General features: G+C 43.6%; 1 protein-coding gene across 5 annotated transcripts in view; it reads right to left on the bottom strand.

Moving 5' to 3' along the window:
• ATXN7 (ataxin 7) overlaps positions 1–25,970 on the bottom strand; it is a 106,658-nt gene that overhangs the window by 12,608 nt on the left and 68,080 nt on the right. For 4 of the 5 annotated variants that reach the window (XM_077275895.1, XM_077275892.1, XM_077275894.1 and 1 more), the window contains 4 exons: positions 19,286–19,390; positions 2,994–3,255; positions 1,195–1,460; positions 713–795 (listed from right to left, as the gene is read on the bottom strand). In XM_077275895.1, the coding sequence (XP_077132010.1) occupies positions 713–795; positions 1,195–1,460; positions 2,994–3,255; positions 19,286–19,390 (716 nt within the window). Of the gene's footprint in view, positions 1–712; positions 796–1,194; positions 1,461–2,993; positions 3,256–9,131; positions 10,002–19,285; positions 19,391–25,970 lie in introns of those variants that run through there. The other variant, XM_077275897.1, reaches the window with a different exon arrangement.

Here is a 25,970-nt window from a genome sequence, read left to right as displayed (position 1 = left end):
ATGGAGGATGTTGGAACAATACAAAGTGCTCAACCGAGTATAGAAAAAGTTCTTTGTTGCCCCCAGAAAAGCCTCTTCAGAGGACGTCTATAATATTAAAACCAAATTGTAATTGGGAAACCATATTTTCCATAATCTAATGATAAATTACGTGTCCCCTGCTGCTGTGTCTTCACCCTGAGAGTTGTTCCCCCATGATCTGATATCTTCAGGAGTGCGCTGCTCCCCTGCCTCCTGGAAGAGGTGCGCTCCTGCTTGACTCACAGTCTAGACCAGCGGTATCACTGTGCGTTTTCTGATGCGGCTATACAAGGCAGTGTTGCCTCTACACCATCAAAAGTGGCACCGAAGATGTCCAGACTGGGCATTATTGGTGCACGCCAGCGACCCACAGCTACCCTTACAAGCTCTAATTGGAAAGTGCTTGTAGCTACTGCACATTTGGGGGTCGGTAAACAAAAGTAAAAATCCCTCTGTTCTAGCGAACATGCAAATTGCAAAGTTGCTAATTTTTTAAAAGAAAAGAACTTTCCAATTTTAGCCACTTAAGGTAATGAGGATAATAAATCTTTAATAACATCCTGCGTGAGTGACCATATACAAGCGGAAATATTCCCGGCCCGACTGCAGGTCCCATACATTTAGTCAGAGTATAAGACTCGCGATCAGAGAAAGTACAGCCATGTGCACGGGCGATGTGGGGCGCACTCACCTTGCATGTCAGAGATCTAGTGCACGGCTTCTTTGTCTCAACATCGACAACTCCACAGTGTATATCAGGGTCAAACTCTCGATCTGGGCAGGAAAAGACACAGGGTCAATAAGAATATCAACTACGCGGTATAAACCCAATGTAATAAGACCTAAGCAAAAAAATGTCAGAAAAACGGTTTACGCCTTTTGGATCAAGACAATTTGGGGTTTAGAGACCTGGATGGTTTTTTTTGTTTGTTTTTTTTTAAATTATTTTTAATTCATTTTTTTATTGCACAGACAACTGAACAAAGCTTTGCCGTTTCCAGGTCATCTTGCACCTTCTACTTACCATTAGGGGGCATGCAAGCATTATCATATTATTTTTATTAATTTAAGAATATGGGACAAAACAAATGGAAAAAATAAGAATAAAAAGTTTCATAATACTTAAAAAACACAACACAGATCCCCTTTCTCAGCCACCATGTGTATCTATACCTGACAATCTCTTGTGTAAGTGTTTCCTACAGTTCGTGTCCTCTTGCTTCTTTTCCACATTTGGAGGAGTCGAGAGAATTCCTTTACCATTTGGTATCTGTCCAGGGGAAGGCAAAGGTGGCTTTGGTATTGATTGCCAATTAAGGCCAGTCTTTACTGAGGAGCTGACAGAAGAGGAGCAGGTAGAGCCAGCAGCGGATTTGGAGAAGGCGCCGTCCGTCTTTGGGATTGTATGCATCTTCTCCACCTTAACAGAGGGCGTCATTCTGGGGTACAGAAAGTGCGGAGACTCGTATCAATACACAGATAGAAGTCGTATGATGAAAAACACTGCACACCAAAACAATGCAGGCCTGGGATTAATAATGCACGGGCATTTATGTGCGAAGGACAATACAAGTTAAAGGGGTTCTCCGGATAATATCCACTTGTTAAGCCTCATTCACATGTACCTTTTTTTTCACGGATAGGACTTGTATCTATGACAGCCTATGGGGCTGTGATTTTTTTTTTTTTGTGAACCAAGTGATCCATGCAAAATGACAAAGAAATGTCCGATATTGATCAGAGTGTCGGATCGAACTTGGCAATGAAAGGCTTTGGGTCAGTGGGGGAGAAAAATAAAACAGGTTGCACTCGGATGGAGTCTAAGTTGTCACTTTTTTCTTTTTCCACTTTTCTCATCAGTGAATAAACTCTGACGGAACTCAACGGAACTCTTCCGTCAAGAGTACCGCCAAGAGCACCGTCAACGGGTTCGTCAAGAGTTCCGTCAAGGGCACTGTCAAGAGTTCCGTCAAGGGCAATGTCAAGGGTTCCGTCAAGGGCAATGTCAAGGGTTCCGTCAAGGGCAATGTCAAGGGTTCCGTCAAGGGCAATGTCAAGGGTTCCGTCAAGGGCAATGTCAAGGGTTCCGTCAAGAGTATTGTCAAGAGCACCGTCAAGGGAACTGTCAAGAGTACCGTTAAGACCACCGTCAAGGGTTCCGTCAAGGGTACTGTCAAGAGCACCGTCAAGGGCACGGTCAAGAGAGCACGTTCAAGGGTTCCGTCAAGAGCACAGTCAAGAGCACCGTCAAGAGCACGGTCAAAAGCACCGTCAGTTCTTGACGGAACTGACCGTTTTTTTTCTCGTACGTAAAAAAAAAAAAAAAACACCAGATGTGCGAATAAGGCCTTAACCCTGGCCAAAAAGCTGATCACCAATTTTTCCTTGACGATCAACGGTGATCTGTTGGTAAACCTAGCAGTAAGTACTCAATTTCCCTGCAGCACCACCAGAGGGGAAATTAAGTATTACACAGTGTTTGTTCAAGTCAATGGTTTGCCTGTGGGACTCCGGACAGAATGAGTCCTCCAGAGGGAGAGACGCTCTCTGCAACCTTCTGCACTTCATTAAGGTTTCTCATCTTTTGGCCATCTTTTTTTTTTTATAACTCATAATAGAGAATAAAAAAACAGGGGTTTTCTAAACTGGAGAATCATCAAGGTGATTTCCAGAATTTTACATTGATGGCTTCTCCTTGCACGATCGGTGGAACTGACCCAGATTATTGCTGCTCTGCAGTACCAGGCTTCGTATTATGCTCATTAATAGGGTCAACGTGAAACCAATATGTATGGAAATGACAGAGATAGCAGAGTGCCACGCGTGGCTACCTTTGACAGGTGCGGCCATGCCACTCCATTAAAGGGAATGGGGACCCCAATTCTTGTAATCAGACATTACCTGCCTATATCCCACTTTTATTATTTAGGTCCATTCTGATCTGTACTGCCATTTTTTACGGAGCCACTTACATTTTGTCTAGTGATATCTTGCTTTGCACAGAATGCATCCACCTGTTGCTTCCACCTATCTGTAGCTTTTCTTTGTTTTCTTTGGGAGATTTGATCAGCTTGGAGTTGGAGGAGGCACTACCGCTTGCACTGCTGGACGTACGGGTGCTGCTGCCGCCGCCGCCCGCTCGGCTTTTTGTCGAAGGCAGGGAGGAGTGGAGGGAGTACAGGGAGGATGATGGAGGTGTTAGAGGGGCTTTGCTGGAGGACCCATGTCTTCTTTCTGGAATAAAGAAAGAAAAATGAAAAAAAAAATAATAATTAACCCCCCTGGGGTTGTAGCTTTGCTCCTATAAAACATTTACACCTTTGATTGGAACAAAAGCAAGTGGCCAATTCATCACAGTCGGAGATCTCCCTAGGCATAGGCCGTCTGCGATACAAGTTGCGCGCTCCGGCATGACTCAGGCACTTTATTACAAGCTGCCTTTTAATAGCAATGACAAGAATCCCTCTCTGGCTATTTAAAGAGCAGGTTTCGCTTTATAAGATGGTAAAGAGATAGAGAAAGCGAGGAGTGCGACAATGGGCTGCAGATGTGACCGTAGGGACTATTCTGGCAACCTGCCAGACAAGGGATTTGCAGAATCAATCAGTCCCGGTGATCATGGACCGACCAATTCTGCTCCGTACGTAGTCACCGGCACGCAATAACTACTGGTGGCCACAGTTATTGAGTCTACAATACGTATCATAGTCAACGATGGCCGGGAGAGCACACAGAAGGACGATGACTCTGCAAGATACGGTCTGTAGGGACCAAGTGGGCGCCAAAGCCATCTGTATGGGGCCTTTATGGCGTCACCTGGAGCCCGAGTTTTCTGTCGCCTAAAAGAAATGAAAACCATTGCCTGCTGTAGGGTGTAAAAAAAAACAAACAATATTTTCTTTACTCGGTCCACCACCGAGACTCCAATATTGGCTGCAGTGCTCATTGTCAAGTTGACAGCACTGCAGCCAATCACCGAACTCAATGGCTATACCCATGTAGACAGCACGACCCACCGAGAGTCACTGAGCTCACCGAATGGCTGCAGCGCTGTGTTTGTGACTCGGCACTGCAGTCAATCGGACACCGGGAGCAGTGGCCAAGACTCCGAGCTGGACCTTGAAAGGGTGAGTAAAGCCCGAATTGTGGGTGTTTTAAAAAAAACAAACAAAAAAACAATTGTGCGTTACTCACCCTCCCAGGGTCCAGCTGAGTCTCGACCACTGATCCCGATGTCTGATATTGGATGTCCTGTCCACAACACTGCAGCCAGTCAGTGAGCGGAGCGGCTCTTGGCGGGATATGGGACACCAGGAGCAGCGGTGGAGACTCAGTGCCGGACCCGGGAATGGCAAGTAAACAACAGTTTTGTTTTTTAGTAATAATAAATTGCGATTTTGTGAAAGGGGACAAACCCTTTAAGTGCTTTTGCGGATGGAATCAGACCTTAATTATGGGATGTTTACATGAAGAAAAAAAATGGAAAAAGTTATGGCCCCTAAAGAAAAAAAAAAATCACTTATAACTAAAATTGCACGCATTGCAAAATGATGGCAAGTGCAAAAAACCCCCCCCCAAAAAAAACTGCAATGCCACCACTTGTATGTGTAACGTTCCGGTGACCCATTACTTCTAGGGTGAGTTTATATGTAGCAGTCAATTTGCAGCAAGACCGCAGCATCATAAAAAAAAAAAAAAAAAAAAAGGATTGCGTTGTCTGTCAGCGATTAGACATTTGGCACCAATTCTGCACATAAGTGATAGACGCCAATTGTGGAATAATCCCAGCGCCAAAGAAACCGGCAGCGTAAATCTGTAGACGTGAAGCGGGCCGATCAGTCATGGAATTTAGGGTTTATCGGGCTCCATGAATCTTATATGAGCGAGAGCGTCAGACATTTAATAAAAATAGAAAGTGCGGTCACAAGGAAACCTGCTCCGTGTAGATAGCCAGACGTGGATTTGCATAATACATTCATTTACATCCTTACTGCCCTGCGAAGATCTGGTTACAGGCGCTGGGATCAGACATGGCAAAATCTATGTATGTGTCACACAGAGGAAGGGCTCACGCTACAAAACACAGAGGAATCGGAAATAATGTGAGAAAAAATAATAAATACTCATCATCCCCCCATAATCATTACTGCACCACTAGGCCCGAATGAAATATCATCCCCCATAATCATTACTGTATCACCAGGTCAAAAAGAAATATCATCCCCCATAATCATTACTGTATCACTAGGTCAAAAAGAAATATCATCTCCCATAATCATTACTGTATCACCAGGTCAAAATGAAGTATCATCCTCCATAATCATTACTGTATCACCAGGTCAAAAAGAAATATCATCTCCCATAATCATCACTGTATCACCAGGTCAAAATGAAATATCATCCCCCATAATCATTACTGTATCACCAGGTGAAAATGAAGTATCATCCTCCATAATCATTACTGTATCACCAGGTCAAAATGAAGTATCATCCCCCATAATCATTACTGTACCACCAGGTCAAAAAGAAATATCATCCCCCATAATCATTACTGTACCACCAGGTCAAAAAGAAATATCATCCCCCATAATCATTACTGTATAACTAGGTCAAAATGAAATATCATCCCCCATAATCATTACTGTATCACCAGGTCAAAATGAAATATCATCCCCCATAATCATTACTGTATAACTAGGTCAAAATGAAATATCATCCTCCATAATCATTACTGTATCACCAGGTCAAAATGAAATATCATCCTCCATAATCATTATTGTATCACTAGGTCAAAATGAAATATCCTCCATAATCATTACTGTATCACCAGGTCAAAATGAAGTATCATCCTCTATAATCATTACTGTATCACCAGGTCAAAATGAAATATCATCCTCCATAATCATTACTGTATCACCAGGTCAAAATGAAGTATCATCCTCCATAATCATTATTGTATCACTAGGTCAAAATGAAATATCCTCCATAATCATTACTGTATCACCAGGTCAAAATGAAGTATCATCCTCTATAATCATTACTGTATCACCAGGTCAAAATGAAATATCATCCCCCATAATCATAACTGTATCACCAGGTCAAAATGAAATATCATCCTCCATAATCATAACTGTATCACCAGGTCAAAATGAAATATCATCCCCCATAATCATTACTGTATCACCAGGTCAAAAAGAAATATCATCCCCATAATCATTACTGTATCACCAGGTCAAAAAGAAATATCATCCCCATAATCATTACTGTATCACCAGGTCAAAATGAAGTATCATCCTCCATAATCATTACTGTATCACCAGGTCAAAATGAAATATCATCCCCCATAATCATTACTGTATCACCAGGTCAAAATGAAATATCATCCCCCATAATCATTACTGTATCACCAGGTCAAAATGAAATATCATCCCCCATAATCATTACTGTATCACCAGGTCAAAATGAAGTATCATCCCCCATAATCATTACTGTATCACCAGGTCAAAATGAAGTATCATCCCCCATAATCATTACTGTATCACCAGGTCAAAATGAAGTATCATCCCCCATAATCATTACTGTATCACCAGGTGAAAATGAAATATCATCCCCCATAATCATTACTGTATCACTAGGTCAAAATGAAATATCATCCCCATAATCATTACTGTATCACCAGGTCAAAATGAAGTATCATCCCCCATAATCATTACTGTATCACCAGGTCAAAAATAAATATCATCCCCCATAATCATTACTGTATCACCAGGTCAAAATGAAGTATCATCCCCCATAATCATTACTGTATCACTAGGTCTTTATGAAGTATCATCCCCCATAATCATTACTGTATCACCAGGTCAAAAATAAATATCATCCCCCATAATCATTACTGTATCACCAGGTCAAAATGAAGTATCATCCCCCATAATCATTACTGTATCACCAGGTCAAAATGAAATATCATCCCCCATAATCATTACTGTATCACCAGGTCAAAATGAAGTATCATCCTCCATAATCATTACTGTATCACCAGGTCAAAATGAAATATCATCCCCCATAATCATTACTGCATCACCAGGTCAAAATGAAATATCATCCCCCATAGTCATTACTGTATCACCAGGTCAAAATGAAATATCATCCCCCATAATCATTACTGTATCACCAGGTCAAAATGAAATATCATCCCCCATAATCATTACTGTATCACCAGGTCAAAAAGAAATATCATCCCCCATAATCATTACTGTATCACCAGGTCAAAAAGAAATATCATCCCCCATAATCATTACTGTATCACTAGGCCCAACACAGACGTAACATATCAGACCTACAGCTGGGAAATAAACAGGCCAAGTTCACACGTTGCAGATTTGTTGCAGATTCCGCAGCACATACAAGTAAGTGGCTTCTTCTAAATCGCAGTCGTACATCGCGGGAAGAAGAAAATGAAGATGGTGCGGAGGATTTTCAGATCTGTGGCACGATCATTGTTACGCAGATTTTCACCGCGCTTTTCGTCCTATTCAATGCTTATGAATCTGTAACCAATTTTTCTGCAACGTGTGAACACAGACTCACAACTATTTTCTTTCTGATCCATTCGAGTAGAAGAATGGAAATAAAACATTCAATCTCACACTTCGATAACAAATGGCAGATGGAACGGACACGTCTTCCACCCAACAGTAAATATCGGGAACGGATCATGATGAACGCTCCGCTGTTGTGTTTCCGTTTTTTTTTGTTAAAGCAGAGCACACATCCAGAACAGTAGAAGAGATAATAGAACTAAAAACAACTTTGTTTTTTACTTATTAATTGTTTCTTGTTACTTTACATTTTCAATATTTAACTGGGATTTGTTACAAGTGTAAATCCAAGACAGCGAATCCTCCTTACATATATTAGTCTGCTTAAGAAACGCTACATAAAAGTGTTACAAGTCACAAAATAAATAAAAAAAATTAAGAAAAAAAATCACAACAACTTACGACATAAAAATCAAAAATTCTACAGCTGAACAAAAAAACACAACCCAAAAACAGAGATGCATTAGATTACCGCTAAAAGAAAGAACACGTGTGATAACTGAAGCACCCAACAAATTGGCACGATTAGTAACCAGTAGCGCTATCCGTGAAAACCACGGCTGAAGTCTTATGTGTGAACGGGGCTCGACAAACATTGCATATTTTTATTTATTTTATTTTATTTTATCAGCTGATGAAAATCTGACCCAGCACAGTGGATAAAGTCGTTTTTGTTTCCCCCCCCCCCCCCCCATGTATGGGGAAAAAAAAAGCAACAAAAAAACAGAAACAATAAAAAAATCATAATAATTATAATGGACCTTTAAAATGAGACCTGAATCCTAATCCATAAAACCAACATTTGCTTCTGGTCTGAACATTGTGGAACGGGCGCACGTAATGCTAAGTCTACCGTCTCTCCAGTGGCTGAATGCGAGCTATTATTCTATGTTATCAACCAATTCAGGCGTTAGATAAAATAAGAATTTTTCCGAATTAGTTCTGAACCTGCAGACACAAATACACGACTGATATTTTCACACTTAGGGGATGAAGCGAACATTACGGTATACCGCGGCCTGGTCATAAGATGTAACCCCGGGGTGCGCTGCCGGCTCCATTACCGATGGCTTCGGTAAAGTCGGCTCCTTAAGGCCGGGGGGCCGCTCCTCAAGCATCAGCATCGCCGCAGTTAATAGCAAACGCAAGTCTGCATCTGCTTTTGAACTTTGGCCAAGCCACTCAAATGACATTTCAGAATAGCTTATGTGGCCCCGCTCGCGAGCGGTTAATCCCTCGTTTGCCAGATTATCCACTTTGATCGACTCCCGCTCTGGGCAGATGACTTTAACACTGTGCATGTCGGAAAGGGGGGAGAAAAAAAAAAAAGGAGGAGGAGAAAGGAGAAATGGAGAAACGCAGAACAATGAGGAAATGAGACGCGAGAATTCTAAAGATGGAATGTGACACAGCGAAGGAAGAGAGCTTGATGACGGGAAGCGGCGGGGGGCATGTATCTCTACGTTTTGTCGCCCGCAGTTCCGTGTTGTGTTTGCGCAGAGCCGTACCCACCTTCTGCAAACTCCATGCAGTGCTGGGCTCGCAGCCAATTCCAGGCTTGAGTTTAAAAGCGACAGCGCAGAAGGAAAAAAAAACAAAAAACAACAAATAAAAAAAAAAACAACAACACCACGTTTCCACCCTCCCCACAGCCCAGTGCGGGAGTGATAACAGCTTCCCAGCGGCTCCCATTCACATATTTTGTCAGCGCTCTGCCGCCCCTCTCGCCTCCTGACAAGTCAGACCTTGCTGTCACGCTTTGGGGGTCTGCCCACACACTCCTGCCTGGTGGACTCCATGCTTTTGGATTTTTTGGTTTTTCCCCTCCTCTCTTTGCTTATGTAACATTTGCCAGTATTGTAAAGTGAAAAAAAAAAAAAACAGTCGCAGGTCCTGGCAGATAAAGGAAGAGAGAGAAAAAAAAAAAAGGAGGAGGAGGGGTATAGGAGGAGATGAAAAAACGAAAACAAGAGGCGTGCCTTCATCTTTCAAATGTAAAATGCGGAGCGGCGCAGCGTGCCAGGCTTTGTAAGTTGGGAAGAATAATGACGGGAAGCTTTAACCATCGCAGGAAACGATCCGCTCCTGGGAGGCAGAAAGCCATTGTGTCATCAATTCGCTGCCTGTCACATTTCTACTATGGGAAGCAGGAAATCACAACGGGAAAGTTTAAGAAACTAATTTTTTTTACTACAATAAATGATTAAAAAAAATAATGCTAATAATTATAAAACTTGGTAAAGAATACATAATAAAAAAAATGAAATGAAAAAAATCCCAACACTCTTGAGCAAAACAGAAAACCATTCCTGTTGGCTGTAGCTCCACCGGGTAGCGCCAGCAACAATCCCGCCCATACTATGCCACTCCATCTGCCGTGCGTCAGTGATATGAGGGACTGTCACCAGCGCTGGCCAGTAATTAATGCTGTGTTTCAGGAATGGACCTTCATCAGGTTTTTCCTCACTACTTAACCTGATGAAGGGGTTAATCCAATGAAACAAATAGTATGGCTGCCCCCGATGAAAAGTCAGCGAGCCAGTACAACGCTCATGTAGGAGCAACACGCTTCGGCCTCCTGAGCAGCGCACTTCTGAACAGTCTTTTGAGCAATAAGTCGGGGTCTCCGGATCCAAACCCTCACCGACCTGCAGAGCATTTCAGCTCCTACCACATGTTACAAGGGTAGCTACAGATTTATAATAGAACATGTACACAGGAGGAGAGGGATACGTATCGGTAAAGCCCACTGAGCACAGAGCTTGCAGCTCCACAAGCAGGTCATTCAAAGAAGGCAAGTCTTAAAAGAAGCAATGCAAAAACCAGCCACATTAAAAATAAAACACAAAAAAATAGCTACATTTATTTGGCTGATTTTTGTATTGCTTCTTTTAAGATTTGCCTTCTTTGAATGACCTGCTTGTGAAGCTGCAAGCTCTTAGCTCAGTGGGCTTTACCTGTAACCATACTGTGTATTCCCTCTCCTCTGTGTTGTACCTCCCTTTGCCTTGGTCACCTGCTTGTGGTGCTGCAAGCTATGAGCTCAATGGGCTTTACCTGTAAACATACTGTGTATTCCCTCTCCTCTGTGTTGTACCTCCCTTTGCCTTGGTCACCTGCTTGTGGTGCTGCAAGCTTTGAGCTCAGTGGGCTTTACCTGTAAACATACTGTGTATTCCCTCTCTTCTGTGTTGTACCTCTGCCTTGGTCACCTGCTTGTGGTGCTGCAAGCTTTGAGCTCAGTGGGCTTTACCTGTAAACATACTGTGTATTCCCTCTCCTCTGTGTTGTACCTCCCTTTGCCTTGGTCACCTGCTTGTGGTGCTGCAAGCTCTGAGCTCAGTGGGCTTTACCTGTAAACCTACTGTGTATTCCCCCTCCTCTGTGTTGTACCTTCCTTTGCCTTGGTCACCTGCTTGTGGTGCTGCAAGCTCTGAGCTCAGTGGGCTTTACCTGTAAACATACTGTGTATTCCCTCTCCTCTGTGTTGTACCTTCCTTTGCCTTGGTCACCTGCTTGTGGTGCTGCAAGCTCTGAGCTCAGTGGGCTTTACCTGTAAACATACTGTGTATTCCCTCTCCTCTGTGTTGTACCTTCCTTTGCCTTGGTCACCTGCTTGTGGTGCTGCAAGCTCTGAGCTCAGTGGGCTTTACCTGTAAACATACTGTGTATTCCCTCTCCTCTGTGTTGTACCTTCCTTTGCCTTGGTCACCTGCTTGTGGTGCTGCAAGCTCTGAGCTCAGTGGGCTTTACCTGTAAACATACGGTGTATTCCCTCTCCTCTGTGTTGTACCTTCTTTTGCCTTGCTCACCTGCTTGTGGTGCTGCAAGCTCTGAGCTCAGTGGGCTTTACCTGTAAACATACGGTGTATTCCCTCTCCTCTGTGTTGTACCTTCCTTTGCCTTGCTCACCTGCTTGTGGTGCTGCAAGCTCTGAGCTCAGTGGGCTTTACCTGTAAACATACTGTGTATTCCCTCTCCTCTGTGTTGTACCTTCCTTTGCCTTGGTCACCTGCTTGTGGTGCTGCAAGCTCTGAGCTCAGTGGGCTTTACCTGTAAACATACTGTGTATTCCCTCTCCTCTGTGTTGTACCTTCCTTTGCCTTGGTCACCTGCTTGTGGTGCTGCAAGCTCTGAGCTCAGTGGGCTTTACCTGTAAACATACGGTGTATTCCCTCTCCTCTGTGTTGTACCTTCCTTTGCCTTGCTCACCTGCTTGTGGTGCTGCAAGCTCTGAGCTCAGTGGGCTTTACCTGTAAACATACTGTGTATTCCCTCTCCTCTGTTGTACCTCCCTTTGCCTTGGTCACTTCCCTTTCCATTGTAAATGTGCACCTACACTTTTACTTGTTATTTTAACATTTGGTAAGTGCTGATATTCCCTGCAGATTTGTAGGGGGTAAAAGACTGGATCCTAAGAAACTCCTCAATTGTACAGGTTTCCATGACAAAAGTGAACCTGCTCTATATGTAAAATGCAAAGGCATTGTGGGTCTTTCAGAGAAACAATTAGACTATTACAGTGAAAAGCCAAACCTCAAAAGGGAAACGGTCAGCAGGTTTGTGCTATGTAATCTGAAAACAGCATAATGTAAGGGCAGAAACCCTGATGTGTCACATAGTTTACTGGACGCAGCAGTTGTGATAGAATCACACAGTTTTCTCTGCTGCACGTCTAGCAGAGCTTAGAATGCTGGGCTGTGTATAACCCCGCCCGCACACACCACTGATTGGCCGCTGTGTATATTGACAGAAAGCTGCCAATGACTTCTGGGGGTGTGGTTGGACTAGAAGACATGTGACACCTAGTCCTATAGTGAAAATCTCCTGGTGATAAAACACTGTATTGAAACAGCAAAACACAGCCCAGTAAGTGACATCACTGGAATCAGGGTCTCTTTCCCTACATTATTCTGTTCTCAGATTACATAACAAAACCTGCTGACAGATTCTCTTTAAAAATCGAGGCTCCCTCCCATTAGGTTGGTATTTCCTACTAGGGGTCTGTAAACGCCCGACGCGCTTTTATAGGTACTTTATTACAGCCATCTACAAAACAAAGTCATAATACGGCTATGGGCATGAGGCCTAAAAAGATGCCCATAAGTCTAATGGAAGTTGTCTGAACTCACAACTCTGTATTGTGTGCAGGGTGTCCCGACACTCCCTTCATGGCAGATGTCAAGAAAAGAAAAGGTCAAGGATAGAGATAAGCAACCTGACTCACGCTGCCCTGGTTCGGCGTTCAGTCCGCCCCTCTGTGGCAGCCGGTCTTCACCTCTGCACCTGAAATCCTGGGCTCCTCTATTGTTTCCTACACCCCTCGATGTTTTACGAAGGCCTAATCACTAGGTCTCGCGTGGGGTCATTCCATACGTATGATGTCTGAGGTCTAGTACCAGAGGCCCGGCCAAGGATGGAGAGCGCAGAAGTGGAGACCGGCTACCCTAGAAGACCGGACGCCGGACCAGGGAGCCAAGACTTAAATGACCCACAAATCGATGAAAGATTAATTTTTCGGAAAATTGCAGAAAACTTCCTTTTCTTGGAAACGTAATTTAACCAATTTGCTAATAATTTATACAAAGTGGAAATTTTTACCAAATCAAGTGTTTGATCGTGCGGAATTCTTGAGTGGTTCAGAGAGCGCTGATAAAGATGTCAGCTATTGTCCTCTCCTTATTGAGAACACAATAGGGAGAGGACAATAACTGCACTGAGCATGCTTATGTACAAGGATGGGAGGAAACGCTATTGTATGTACACTGGCGGCTCATTTGAACCTGTACATATTGGGGTCTTCTGAAAATCGCTTTCCGGCATCTGGATCAAGAACTATGTTACTTCTACCTGGTTCCTATAGGTAAGGCCGGGGTCACACTTGTGTGTGTAATGCGAGAAACTCGCGCATGTCTCTTGCATCAATACCCGGCACTGCCGCCGGCACTCGGGATCACAGCATGTATTTCTATGCAGCCGCACACTCCAGTCCCGCGTGCCGGCGGCAGTGCCGGGTATTGATGCGCGAGTTTCTCGCATTACACACACAAGTGTGACCCCCGGCCTAAGAAATATGCTCACACCGTAGCGGCTATAAATGCACCCCCCAAGGGTGTAACAATAAAAAGGCAGCGGAGCAGCTGTCAGCGGAGCGTAAGATACATGAGCCGGGGCCTCGGCTGTACGCGGCTCGTCTACTGTGCCAATATCTGTGCCCGCGGACACGTTCCTGCTGTGCTGGGACCTTACACATCAACACTTAGCATCACTGAATGGCAAATACTTCACCGTGCAGGGCTTCTCTAAGATGTTATACCACGTCCTATATGGGTATAATATGGAATACTGCCACGACCTCTGACACCAGGAAAGGACCCACTGCAGTCCCCAGCGGCAGACGACGAGCGGCCGCTGCCATCAGGTATATAGTGGTCCCATCAGATATTAGGCGTATAGATAGGAGTAAATAGGCAACGGTCACCTAAAGGAGTCTGCACTCAAAAAGTACTACTACTAACAAAGTGCTCATACAAGGCTGGGAAGACAGAGGGGAACCGGGGACACCACAAGAAGGGTCCTGATGGACGCGATGATTCATCCTCTGCACGTCACCGGGTCACACACAGCAGGCAGACGCACAGCTTTTCTATTTTTTTTTTTAACCCAAAGTAAATGTTTATGCAGCGATTATAGTGAGCGGCGCTGGCTCCACCTGCTGGTCAGGTTTGTCAGCACTACATGACCAGGACGGGATGACCTTCATCTACTCGTGTGTTTGGGATAAAGTTTAAGAAACAAACTTTGTAGGGTTTTTGAATAATTGTGGAGACAGAATTAAGATGCCCATAAGCACGTAGAGAGATACCCGTCTCCCCCGACTTCCCCCATAATCACAAGTGTTCGTGTCTTCAAAGAGAGAGGACACCGACTCTTCTGCCGGTGGCTTATCTCCCCGGAATACAACAGGATCTGGCAGAGAAATTGCAACTACCCAGTTCTATTCTCCCCCGACATCAGTCGGGAAACATCCCAGAGGCAACATAAACATCGGATGGACCCGCAAAAATTGGTGTGGTCGACAGGCTTAGTCTTGGTGTGTAGTCTCCTATACACATTAGATAACAGAGGGGGACAATATTTATTTCCTTGGTTTTTGTTTCCATTTTATTTGTTGTTTCTTTCCTTTATGGGAAAAATATAGACAAATTATAGTTATGCTATCAAATAACTAAAAACTGGCATGTGAGTATGTATTCACTTCTTTTGCTATGAAGACCCTAAAAATTTCTGTTGAAAGCAATTACCTTTATAAGTTCCATGCTTAGTGACAGGACGTTCCCAGTGTGCGACCTAAGTGTCCCGTGTCTGTCAGTATATACACTTTAACAACATTAAGAAGATCAAGGAGATCTCCAAACAACACCATGAAGACCAAGGAGATCTACAAACAACACCATGAAAACCAAGGAGATCTCCAAACAACCCCATGAAGACCAAGGAGATCTCCAAACAACCCCATGAAGACCAAGGAGATCTCCAAACACCACCATGAAGACCAAGGAGATCTACAAACAACACCATGAAGACCAAGGAGATCTACAAACAACACCATGAAGACCAAGGAGATCTCCAAACAACCCCATGAAGAGGGCCGCCCACCAAAACTCTCAGCCAGGGCAAGGAGGGTATTAAATCTAAGAGACAGTACAGAGACCAAAGGTAACCCTGAAGGAGCTGGAGAGTTCTCAAGCAGAGACTGGAGTATCTGTCCATATGACCACAAGAAGTAGTACACTCCATAGAGGTGTCCTTTACAGAAGAGTGGCCAGAAAAAATCCTTCACTTACACACAAAAACTGTAAGGCTCATTTTGAGTTTGCCAAAAGACAATGTGGGAGACTCCCCAAAGGTACGAAGGAAGGTGATCATCTGTGATCAGAGGAGACCAAAATTTAACTTTTTGGCCACCAAGGTAAACACTATGTCTAGCCCAAAACCAACAAAGCTCATCTCCAAGAAACACCATCCCCACAGTGAAAGATGGTGGTGGCAGCATCATGCTGTGGGGATGTTTTCGGCATAAGGGACACGGAAAATGGTCAGAGTCGAGGGGAAGATGGATGGTGTGAAATATAGGGATATTCTTGAGGGATATCCTTTCAGCCTGTCGATGATTTGAGACTGGGACAGAGGTTCACCTTCCAACAGGACAATGTCCCAAAGCATTCTGCTAAAGCAACATGCGAGTGGTTTAAGGGGAAACGTGTAAATGTTTTGGAGAGGCCTAGTCAAAGCCCAGACCTTAATCCAATTGACAATCTGTGATCAGACATAGTAATTGCCGCAAAAGGAGGCTCTACAAAGTACTGACTTTAGGGGGGTAAATAGTAATGCACACTAAAATTTTCAGTTATTTTGTGGTTTGCTTCACAAAAAAAAAAAAGAAAATCAAATCAAATGTTCCGAGTTGTATGCATGTTCTTTAAATGAACTGATACAAATGATCAAAACAATTGTGAAATTTCAGGTTGTGAGGTAGCCAAAACACGAAAAATGCCAAGGGGTGAGGTGGGATGAACACTTTTTCAGGCCACACTACACACAACACCTTAAAAGTGGTTGTCCACCTTTGGAGACATTTTTTCCTTTTACTTAAGTGCATGCATTTCCATGTATTTTGGGCCTAAAAATCAATTCTGCAATTAAAGCTTCATTAGAAAATCTGCACTAGTCGGCTTTTATATCCCTGCATATTTAACTTTGATGTGGTCTGTGGTCATAAATCAGGCGAGGGAAGCTCGGAAAAAACACACACACAGATAAGAGAGTTACATCTTACCATTCAATCTGAAGGAGTTCACTGATGGATTTTCAGTTAACTCATTCTCCAGCCAGCAATGGACAATACAGGACGGAGGCTATAGAAGGTATATGTTGCAAAATATTTAATATTATAATAATATAATAATATTTATGAAACCCAGTTGCAAAAAATGATTTTTAGTTTCAAATGCTCTACATTTAAGAAAAAAATTAATATTGTTCACAAAGGGTAATGTGGACAATCTGAACAAAAATGGGAGATTGGACAGATAATCTGAGCGTGGATGCTTGCAACATTTTTTCTTGATGGCTGGATTTATGCTCTATTTATCAGATGGGTTCTCGGCCTTGGGTTGAAGCATGTAGGCACTTCTGGGTCCAATATACAATCTTTTATTACTAAACTACAGACTTGGTGGTAGATGTAAAATATATATGAAAATATATATAAAATTTTCATTCTGTCACTGCTCTCAACCCTAGAGGTACTGTACAGTACCATGAGGCGGTGTCTACAACTCACAGGAAGTTGGTCGGGTAGTACAGCTCATCCAGGATGGCACATCAATGCGAGCTGTGGCAAGAAGGTTTGCTGTGTCTGTCACCACAGAGAATGGAGCAGATACCAGGAGACAGGCCAGTACATCAGGAGACGTCGAGGGGGCCGTAGGACAACAACCCAACAGCAGGACCACTCCCTCCTCCTTTGTGCAAGGAGGAACAGGAGGACCAGTGCCAGAGCCCTGCAAAATGACCTCCAGTAGGTCACTAACATCCATGTGTTGGCTCAAACTGTCAGAAACAGACTCCATGAGGGTGGTATGAGCCCGGACGTTCACAAGTGGATGTTGGTCTGTAAGCCCAACACCGTGCAGGGCGACTGGCATTTGCAAGAGAACACCAGGATTGGCAGATCCGACACTGGCGCCCTCTGCCTTTCACGGATGAGAGCAGGTTCACACTGAGCACCCGTGACAGAGTCTGGAGATGCCAACAACATCCTTCAGCATGACCGGTTTGGCAGTGGGTCAGTAATGGTGTGGGTTAGCATTTCTTTAGAGGGCCGCACAGCCCTCCATGTGGCCAGAGGTAGCCTGAGTACCATTAGGTACCGGGATGAGATCCTCAGACCCCTTGTGAGACCATATGCTGGTGCGGTTGGCCCTGGGTTCCTTCTAATGCAGGACAATGCCAGACCTCATGTGGCTGGAGTGTGTCAGCAGTTGCTGCAAGATGAAGGCATTGAAGCTACGGACTGGCCTGCCCGTTCCCCAGACCTGAATCCAACTGAGCACATTTGGGACATCATGTTTTGTTCCATCCACCAATGTCACGTTGCACCACAGACTGTCCAGGAGTTGGTGGATGCTTTAATCCAGGTCTGGGTGAAGATCCCTCAGGATAACATCGGCCGCATCATCAGAAGCATGCCCAGAAATTGTAGAGAGGTCATTCAGGCACGTGGAGGCCACACACACTATTGAGCATCATTTCCTTGTCTTGAGGCATTTCCACTGAAGTTGGATCAGCCTGTAAATTTAATTTTCCAGTTTGATTTTGAGCATCATTCTAAATCCAAACCTCCGTGGTATATTAATTGTGATTTACATTGATCATTTTTATGTTTTATTGTTCAATATTTCATTCAGTGAAATATAGGTGGAATGTTCGTGTTCTCTTTATTTTGTTGAGAAGTGTATATATATACATATTTTTTTTTTTTTTTTAACAGGGAAAACACTGAGGTTATGGCACAAATGGTGTAATCCCACAGTTTACAAAGACTCTCAAGTTCTACCATTCATCATTATACATTGATGCACATTTGGGCAGGGTTTATGTCACATGTTTTGGTCTCCGTGTAGGATGCAAGCTGGGAAAAGCATCCAGTCCAGTGCACGATGGAAGGCAAAAAGTGACCTTTGTGCCGGGCTAAAGTGCCGCAAGAAGGCAAAGATATAGAACAGTGTAGTAGACCACTCTAAACATTACAATGGTGCCCAGAAAAAAAAAAAAAATCAACATTCTACATAAATATATATATTTTTTTCATTATTATATATTTTTTTTTAGTTTATGCAACTTGAAACCCTTAACATGCCTCTGACGGAACGAATCTGGCGATCTGCGTATACAAGTGGCGCTACCGATAATCCAGTTGTGAATTGTAACTATTACGCATTGCTGGTAATTAAATTTGAAAGTGAAGTCAAAATCGCCATCAAAACCCGATAATTGAGGTTTTTTTGTGCTATTTATTGCCAATTCTGCAAGTCTAGTTAAAAATAATAAAGAAAAGAAAACCATTATTCACATCGAACATAAAAAAAAAAAAAGGAAAAAGAAAAAGAAAACTGGTGCAAATTTCTATCTAGATTTGCTACAGCAACATTTCTACAGCAAATTGGTCACGTCTGAATGTGCACAAAAAAACTAGCCAAGAAAAAAAGGGTTAGCAAAATGTCTGTTAGGAAAAAGATAGGTAGCTATACATTTCGGGAAAAAAAAAAAAGTAATTAAAGGGTTGTCCCGTGCCAATCACTTCTGCACGGGGAGGTGCTGCTAAATTTGCATTAAGGATCTACCCCTTCTTCGATCGCGCTGCCAGGGGTTTGGGCAGCATGAATCTACTGACAGATTCCCTTTAAATATTTGACAAAAGCAAAAAAAAAATAATATACCAAAACCAAAATTTCAGCTTGTGTTAAAATCCTCAAAGTGTGTTTTTTTTTCCCCGGTGAAGCCGTCAACGATGAGCTTTATAAATCATTAACGGGATGAACAAAATGTGCCATCTATAATCCTGATTTAACAGCGTTATTAAGTCATAGTTAAGCACTTACCATAATGTGATTGAAATGCTTGCGGCTTTATGACCTGATTACATTGGCTACATACGACCAGATAGAACTCATCGTAGGCCGGGCACAGTCCAAATATTGGCATGTCTGAAAAACACAGAAGACACTGGTTACATTACGGGATCCAGCGTACATCACCGCCGGACGCCATAGATGACGGCACTGTCCACTGTCCCATATAACAGCGGCTCGCCCTAAGGTGGACTGATGAGGGACACTTCCAGGAACATGTACAATTACGACAATCAACGTTACTAATTTTACGACCAGTGAAGAACATTTTACACATATAAGAATAATAATAAAAAAAAAAAAAAAAAAAACTACATTCTGATTCAGCCTTTTTGTTGAAAAGTTCCAATAAACACACACTGTCAATGTTTCGCCGTGGTCAGTAATTCTGATTGTCTATCGTGAACCAAGATCCATCTGCGGGAGATGATGAACATATTCACCCCCATGGCTTTATATAAGTATAAATGACATTTATGGCATCAAATAACAAAAAAATTGCCATGTGCGTATGAATTCACCCTTTTCGCTATGAAGCCCCTAAAAATATTTGGTGCACGCAATTACCTTCAAAATTCACATGCTTAGTGACGTGACCCTTAAGATAACAGAGCGGGTCAGACACTGTCAGTCGGCTAAAAGACAGGGAGACTCTCCAAATGTATAGAGTGGAGGAATGTATGTGGTGGTCAGAGGAGACCAAAATTGAACTTTTTTGGGCACCAAGGTAAATGCTATGTCTGGCGCCAAACCAACACAGCCCATCTCCTCCAAAACACCATCCCCACAGTGAAACATGGTGGTGACAGCATCATGCTTTGGAGATATTTTTCTGCACCAGGAACAGGGAAAATGGTCCAAGTCGAGGGGAAGACTGATGGTGCAAAATAAGGGGTAATATTCTTGAGCAAGTCTGTCAGTGATTTGAGACTGAGGTTCACCTTCCAACAGGACAATGTCCCAAAGCATACTGCTAAAGCAACACTCGAGTGGTTTAAGGGGAAACGCATAAATGTTTTGGAGTGGCTTAGTCAAAGTCCAGACCTTAACCCAATTGAGAATCTGTGGTCAGACTTGAAGATCGCTGTTCACCAGAGGGAACCATCTAACGTGAAGGAGATGGAGCAGTTTTTCCTTGAGGAATGGGCAAAAATCTGTGGCAAGATGTAGAAAGCGCAGAGACCTTTCGAAAATGACTTGCAGCTGTAATTGTAGCAAAAGGAGACTCTACAAAGTACTGACTTTAGGGGGCGTGAGTAATTATGCACATTGACGTTTTCAGTCATTTTTCCCTATTTGTCGCTTGCTCCACAATAAAAAGTAAACCAAATGTTCACAGTTGTCGGTATAGTCTTTACATGAACTGATGCAAACCCCCCCCCCAAAAAAAAACGTGAAATTCCAGGTTGTGATGTAGCAAAACACAAAAATGTGCATAGATGTATGGACTGATGATGATGAGCTCGTTCACAGGCTTGGGAAGGTTTTGGGTGCACCAGGTGGTGCCATAAAAGAAATGCTTTATGAAGTACACTCTCCCATCATAAGTGCACCTTGAAAACATATGCCCACAATAAGGGCTCCCTTATGGTGCAGGTGGACATCGTCACCTGTTACCACCTAAGGCCAGAGGATCTGATGTAAGTCCACCCCCCCCCATAATTTTAGGACCTGCTAGGAACCTTAGGAAACCGCCATGGCACTTTGTATCCGATGTGGTCTCCTTAAAAGCACGACAGGCTGTGGACCATAACGGATTGACCACGCGGTCTCTGAAGAAACCAGAGCATCTGGCTTTAGGGAATTTCTCATGGCAATTTCGGAAGGTGGCACAAATTACGTTCTCGAGATTTGGAGTAACCAGAACGATCGGACCCCCCACCATAGAGACAATTGTGGCACAGGTTAGGATAGTCATTGGTGACCCAACGCTAAGAAAACCATCTGGTCTCATACTGCTGGCGTTTGAGGATAGGGCTGCACAGCAACATGTGCCGTGTGCCACGGGAGATCGCAGTGTTGCATTGTAACATCGATATCCTACGGGGTAGCATGGCATTCTACCGGAGTTGCAAATGTTTCCAGCGGTGTGCGGTTTTCTGCCGCTCACTTGCCATGGACTTTAATACAAGTCGCATGTCTCCGCCAATTGCAAAAGCACGCGTCTCTATTCTCTTAGCTTTTACAGTGAAATCGCACTTGTGCTGCAGGAAGTGGTAGACAAGACGCACAAGTGTTTTTGGACGCGCGAGAACTGCTGTCACATCTAGCCATGTGTGCCTAACTCTTTCATTATGTGGTCACGCAGCTTTCCCGGACTCCTGGCAACAAATCTCTTTACTACGTGATGTGTCATCCAGCTTTCTAAGGCTCCAGAATGGAGAGATCCTGGACATGTAGCATACGTGTGTGGTTACCGTCAGGTAAGATCAGCCACTTCACTAGCGAATACTGAGCCGTGTTTGCCGAGACGCCCACTTTGACCTACATGTGCAACAGCTGCAAGTTTCACACACACTGTGGGCTCCATGAATGGGGGGCTGGGAAATTGCCGGCATTCCCACAGTCAGGGCGAGCACCGGTCCTCTCTAGAAGGACTTCCTACAAAGGGCAATGCTTTGTCAACACAAACAATGGCATCAATCTGCAGACATCGGGCGGGGGGCGCTGCACAAGAGTTTTACTGGCACGACCCCCAAACATGTGCTTCCTCCAAATCACGTAATCTGGAAAAAGAAATGCGACAAATCAGATTCCAAAACGATTGGTTAGAATCGGTGGATACGATTGATGGTTGCATGTGAATTGGATTTTGGAAACTTCCAGTTACATACTGAAGAAGAAGCAGAGCCTGTCACTTCGAAACGCGTGGAATAAAAACCACATGTTTGAGAACTTCTTCTGAATTGACGTCTTCAATAATTGGCAGCGAGGGGGGAGGTATCCACCAAATATTTAGGTCTTCAATTACATACATTGTGGTACTTCTGGCTTAAAAAATCCCCCCAAAAAGAAGGGTCCCTGGTTGGCAAAAAGCAGTGCCATGTGCACAGAGAAATGTGGCGGTGGATCACAATGGAGATCCAAAATGGTGAGCGGACATCCCCTTTTCTTTCTTTTAGGAACTACGTGGGAACTGGGTGGTAGTGCCAGAGCGACCATGACGCTGCGTTCAATCCCTACCGCAGGTGGTCGTAGCGATCAGACATTTATCACTTATATTGTGAACCATATCATCTGCGCGGAGACAAATCAAATCAGGGGTCCTGATGGTCGGAACCCACCAATCTAGAAGTTATCATTTATCCCCAACAATTACACCCTGCATCTCGGAGACATCCACAGGGGTCCTGATGGTCGGAACCCACCAATCTAGAAGTTATCATTTATCCCCAACAATTACACCCTGCATCTCTGAGACATCCGCAGGGGTCTGACTGCTAGGACCCTCACCGATCACACCGGTCACTAGAATGAACGGGTCTCATTTTTATCTGGTCTCCTTTAGAACCGCGCTCTATACAATTTATATTGGTGACAGATGATGCAACAGTTGCAGAAGATCATCAAGGCTTCGTGAAATGTGAAACATGGCCGTGCAGTGAGTCACCCGGCTTTAGCACTTCTTTACAATACACAATATACCCGAGTGACAAATGATTCTCTAAGGTTTATGACAATGCAGTCACCAGCTACAAATCTCTAAATATACAGCAAGCGATGAGAAGCAGCCAAGATAACTCTAAGAGCTGAACTATCAATTCTTTCGGATTATCAGATGGTCTCAGAAAAATACTGTAAAGAATAGAAAACCTTTAGATGTGGATGGGGAGGAAGGAGGGAGCATGCTCCTCTGTTGTGGTCTAAGTTGTAACCTTTCTCCCTGTGGAGAGTGAAATGTTGGTGTAAGGAGACTTATAGACCATGCAATGATTCCCTGGGAAATTAAATTTCCCAAAGGAGCACTGCTTGGCCTACAAGACTCCTTACACAGGCATGTCACTCTCCTCAAGGAGAGGAGAGAAGTTCCCAAAGGAGCATTGCACGACCTTTAAGTCTCATTACACCAGCATGTCACGCTCCTCAACGAAAATAATTTTCCAGAGGAGCATTGCGTGGCCTTTAAGACTCCTTACACAGACACGTCACTCTCCTCAAGGAGAGAAGTAATTTTCCAGAGGAGCATTACATGGCCTATAAGTCTCCTTACAGATGCATGACACTCTCCTGAAGAAGATAAGTTCTCAAATGAGAGGCCGTTTTCCCATGATGAGCTTTTGGTGATTTTTTTTTACGCTGCATATATTTAAAAAAAATAAAAATAAAATGCAAGTTACCTATTTTACTTAATGGGTGCAGAAAATCTGCAACATCAAAAACTCACCAAAAGCTCATCATGGGAATTTAGCCCTTAGTCTCTTTACGCCGGCATGTCACTCTCCACAAAGAGAGAAGATACCCCTTAGGCCTCTTTCACACTTCCGTCTTTCTTTTTCCGTCACAATCCATCGCTTTGTGAAAAAAAACCGGATCCAGCAAATGTTTCTCCTGGATCCGTCTTTTTCTCATAGACTTATATTAGCGATGGATTGTGATGGATGGCCACACGTTTCATCCATCGTGCACTGGATCCGTCGTAAAATCGCTGTCCGTCGAGAGGAGACAACGCACCGAGGAACATTTTTTCTGCACGTCGGAAAAATCGCTCAGCGATGGATCCTGCGCTGCCCGTCGTTGGCTATAATGGAAGCCTATGGGCACAGGATCCACCGCTGACTGTGAAAAGCGGGAATCCAGCGACGGGTTCCGTCTTTTCAAACTGAGCATGCGTGGAAGAATTTCCCGTTAGGGAAATTCTCTCTCGCTCCCTCTCTTTTTACTATTGATGCTGCAGCATCAATAGTAAAAAGATATACGGTAATGTTAAAAATAATTTAAAAAAAAAATTAAAAAATCGTGATATTCTTACCTTTCAGCGTCCCCCCCCCCCCCCCCGATGCTCGCGATGCCGCTGGCAGCTCCGATTCCCAGTGATGCATAGCGGAATAACTAGATGACGTAGCGGTCTCGCGAGACCACTACGTCATCACAGGTCATTGTCTCGCTATGCATCACTGGGAACGGAGCATCGCCAGCAACGGGCTGCACGGGACGCAGGAAGGTAAGAATATCACAATTTTTTTTAAATTAATTTTTATCATGGGTTGTGTTGTGTATGCGTTTTCGCAGCGAAAAGCCGAGGCGAAGACGCATACACAACGTATGCACATAGCCTTCTAGGATGCACTGGATCCGTCAAAAAAAACGGCTCCACTGCATCCGTTTTTTACAATCAGCACAGGATCCGTCTTTTCAACATTTTGACGGATCCCGTGCAGATTGTAAAAACGGAAGTGTGAAAGAGGCCTTAAGAGTTTAGTAAGAGGCCTCTCAAACAGCCAAATCAGATCTCTTGTTTTGCACTGAGGAGGGGCAAAAACCACGAAACACATGTCTGCAAATAGACTTTACGGTTTGGCTTTTATCCTGAATCATGCGGCAAGGCTCGTTAAAGGGTCGATATTGACATTTAGGTGGCATTACAATTCAAGCTCCTCTTTCGCTCTGTTGTGAAAACACTGCCGATTTTAGCACTTCGATGTGGGGCAGGGGAACTGTACACAGCGCAACATATATGTATGACAGCTGCAGTTTTTACTCTGGAATCACCACGGATTTGCAGCAGATTTTAGGCCACAAATATTCTGCAGAGTCTGAACTTACTCTTAAGAATGGAGCAAAAAGTAAAACAGACCACAAAATCCACAAGTATAACCGACTCTGCTCAGCCTTTTGGCCTGGTCAATACACGTGAAATTGCAGTTCTGAGCTGGAAGTATTCCTTATCTCATAAAGGATTGCAGGAGTGAAATTGGTGGCTAGGTTTACACCAAAATCCACCACAAAATCAACACCTACTAGCTGCTTAGTCACAGAAGAAAATGTTAATGGGGGTGGGGTGGGGGGTAGGAGGATGATGAGGGTGATGTCCTGTGGTTATGCAGATGAACATTCCAGGACAACACCAAACATTTGTGCAGACTCTTCTGACAACTTTTTGTTTCAATGTTTCCTTAAAAAGAGAAGTAGAAGGGCACCAATATTAAAGCTCTACATAGATTTGTTTTCATAGTGGCATTACAACCTCAAAGAAAACTCAACTATTTAAGTAAAAAATAATGCAAAGAACAGGTTCAAATTCATGGCTGTATTAGTTTGAGAGGGAGGGGTTAAAGCTCACACCACCATAGAAGACTCAGGATAAAAGACCAGATGGTCTGCAAAGCAGAGATTTCACATACTGTGCTCTAGAAGAAACAAATGTGAATATCTCTGCAACGGAGCGACGTTACGCAAAATGGAAACCAGTGCTAGAATCAGCGGAGCTCAGGCGGTTTTATAAGGTCTCCTTTAAACCCTTGCTTCCATGATTAAAGAGGACATGATACTTGCAATAAACATGTCATTTCTTTTTACCCTGTATGAAAGAGTCTGTTCTCCTGAATCTGGTGGCGTTTTTCTTTTCTCCTGTGTCTTTATATATACACACACATAAATATGGTCTAATAAGCCTAGTGGGCATGGTATTTAACCCCTTAACGACCGCCGATACGCC

The sequence above is a fragment of the Ranitomeya variabilis genome, chromosome 8, assembly GCF_051348905.1.
Source record: "Ranitomeya variabilis isolate aRanVar5 chromosome 8, aRanVar5.hap1, whole genome shotgun sequence".
Lineage (NCBI taxonomy): Eukaryota > Metazoa > Chordata > Amphibia > Anura > Dendrobatidae > Ranitomeya > Ranitomeya variabilis.
The sequence above is the reverse complement of the archived record's forward strand: the minus strand, read 5'-3'. Positions and strand labels throughout refer to the sequence as shown.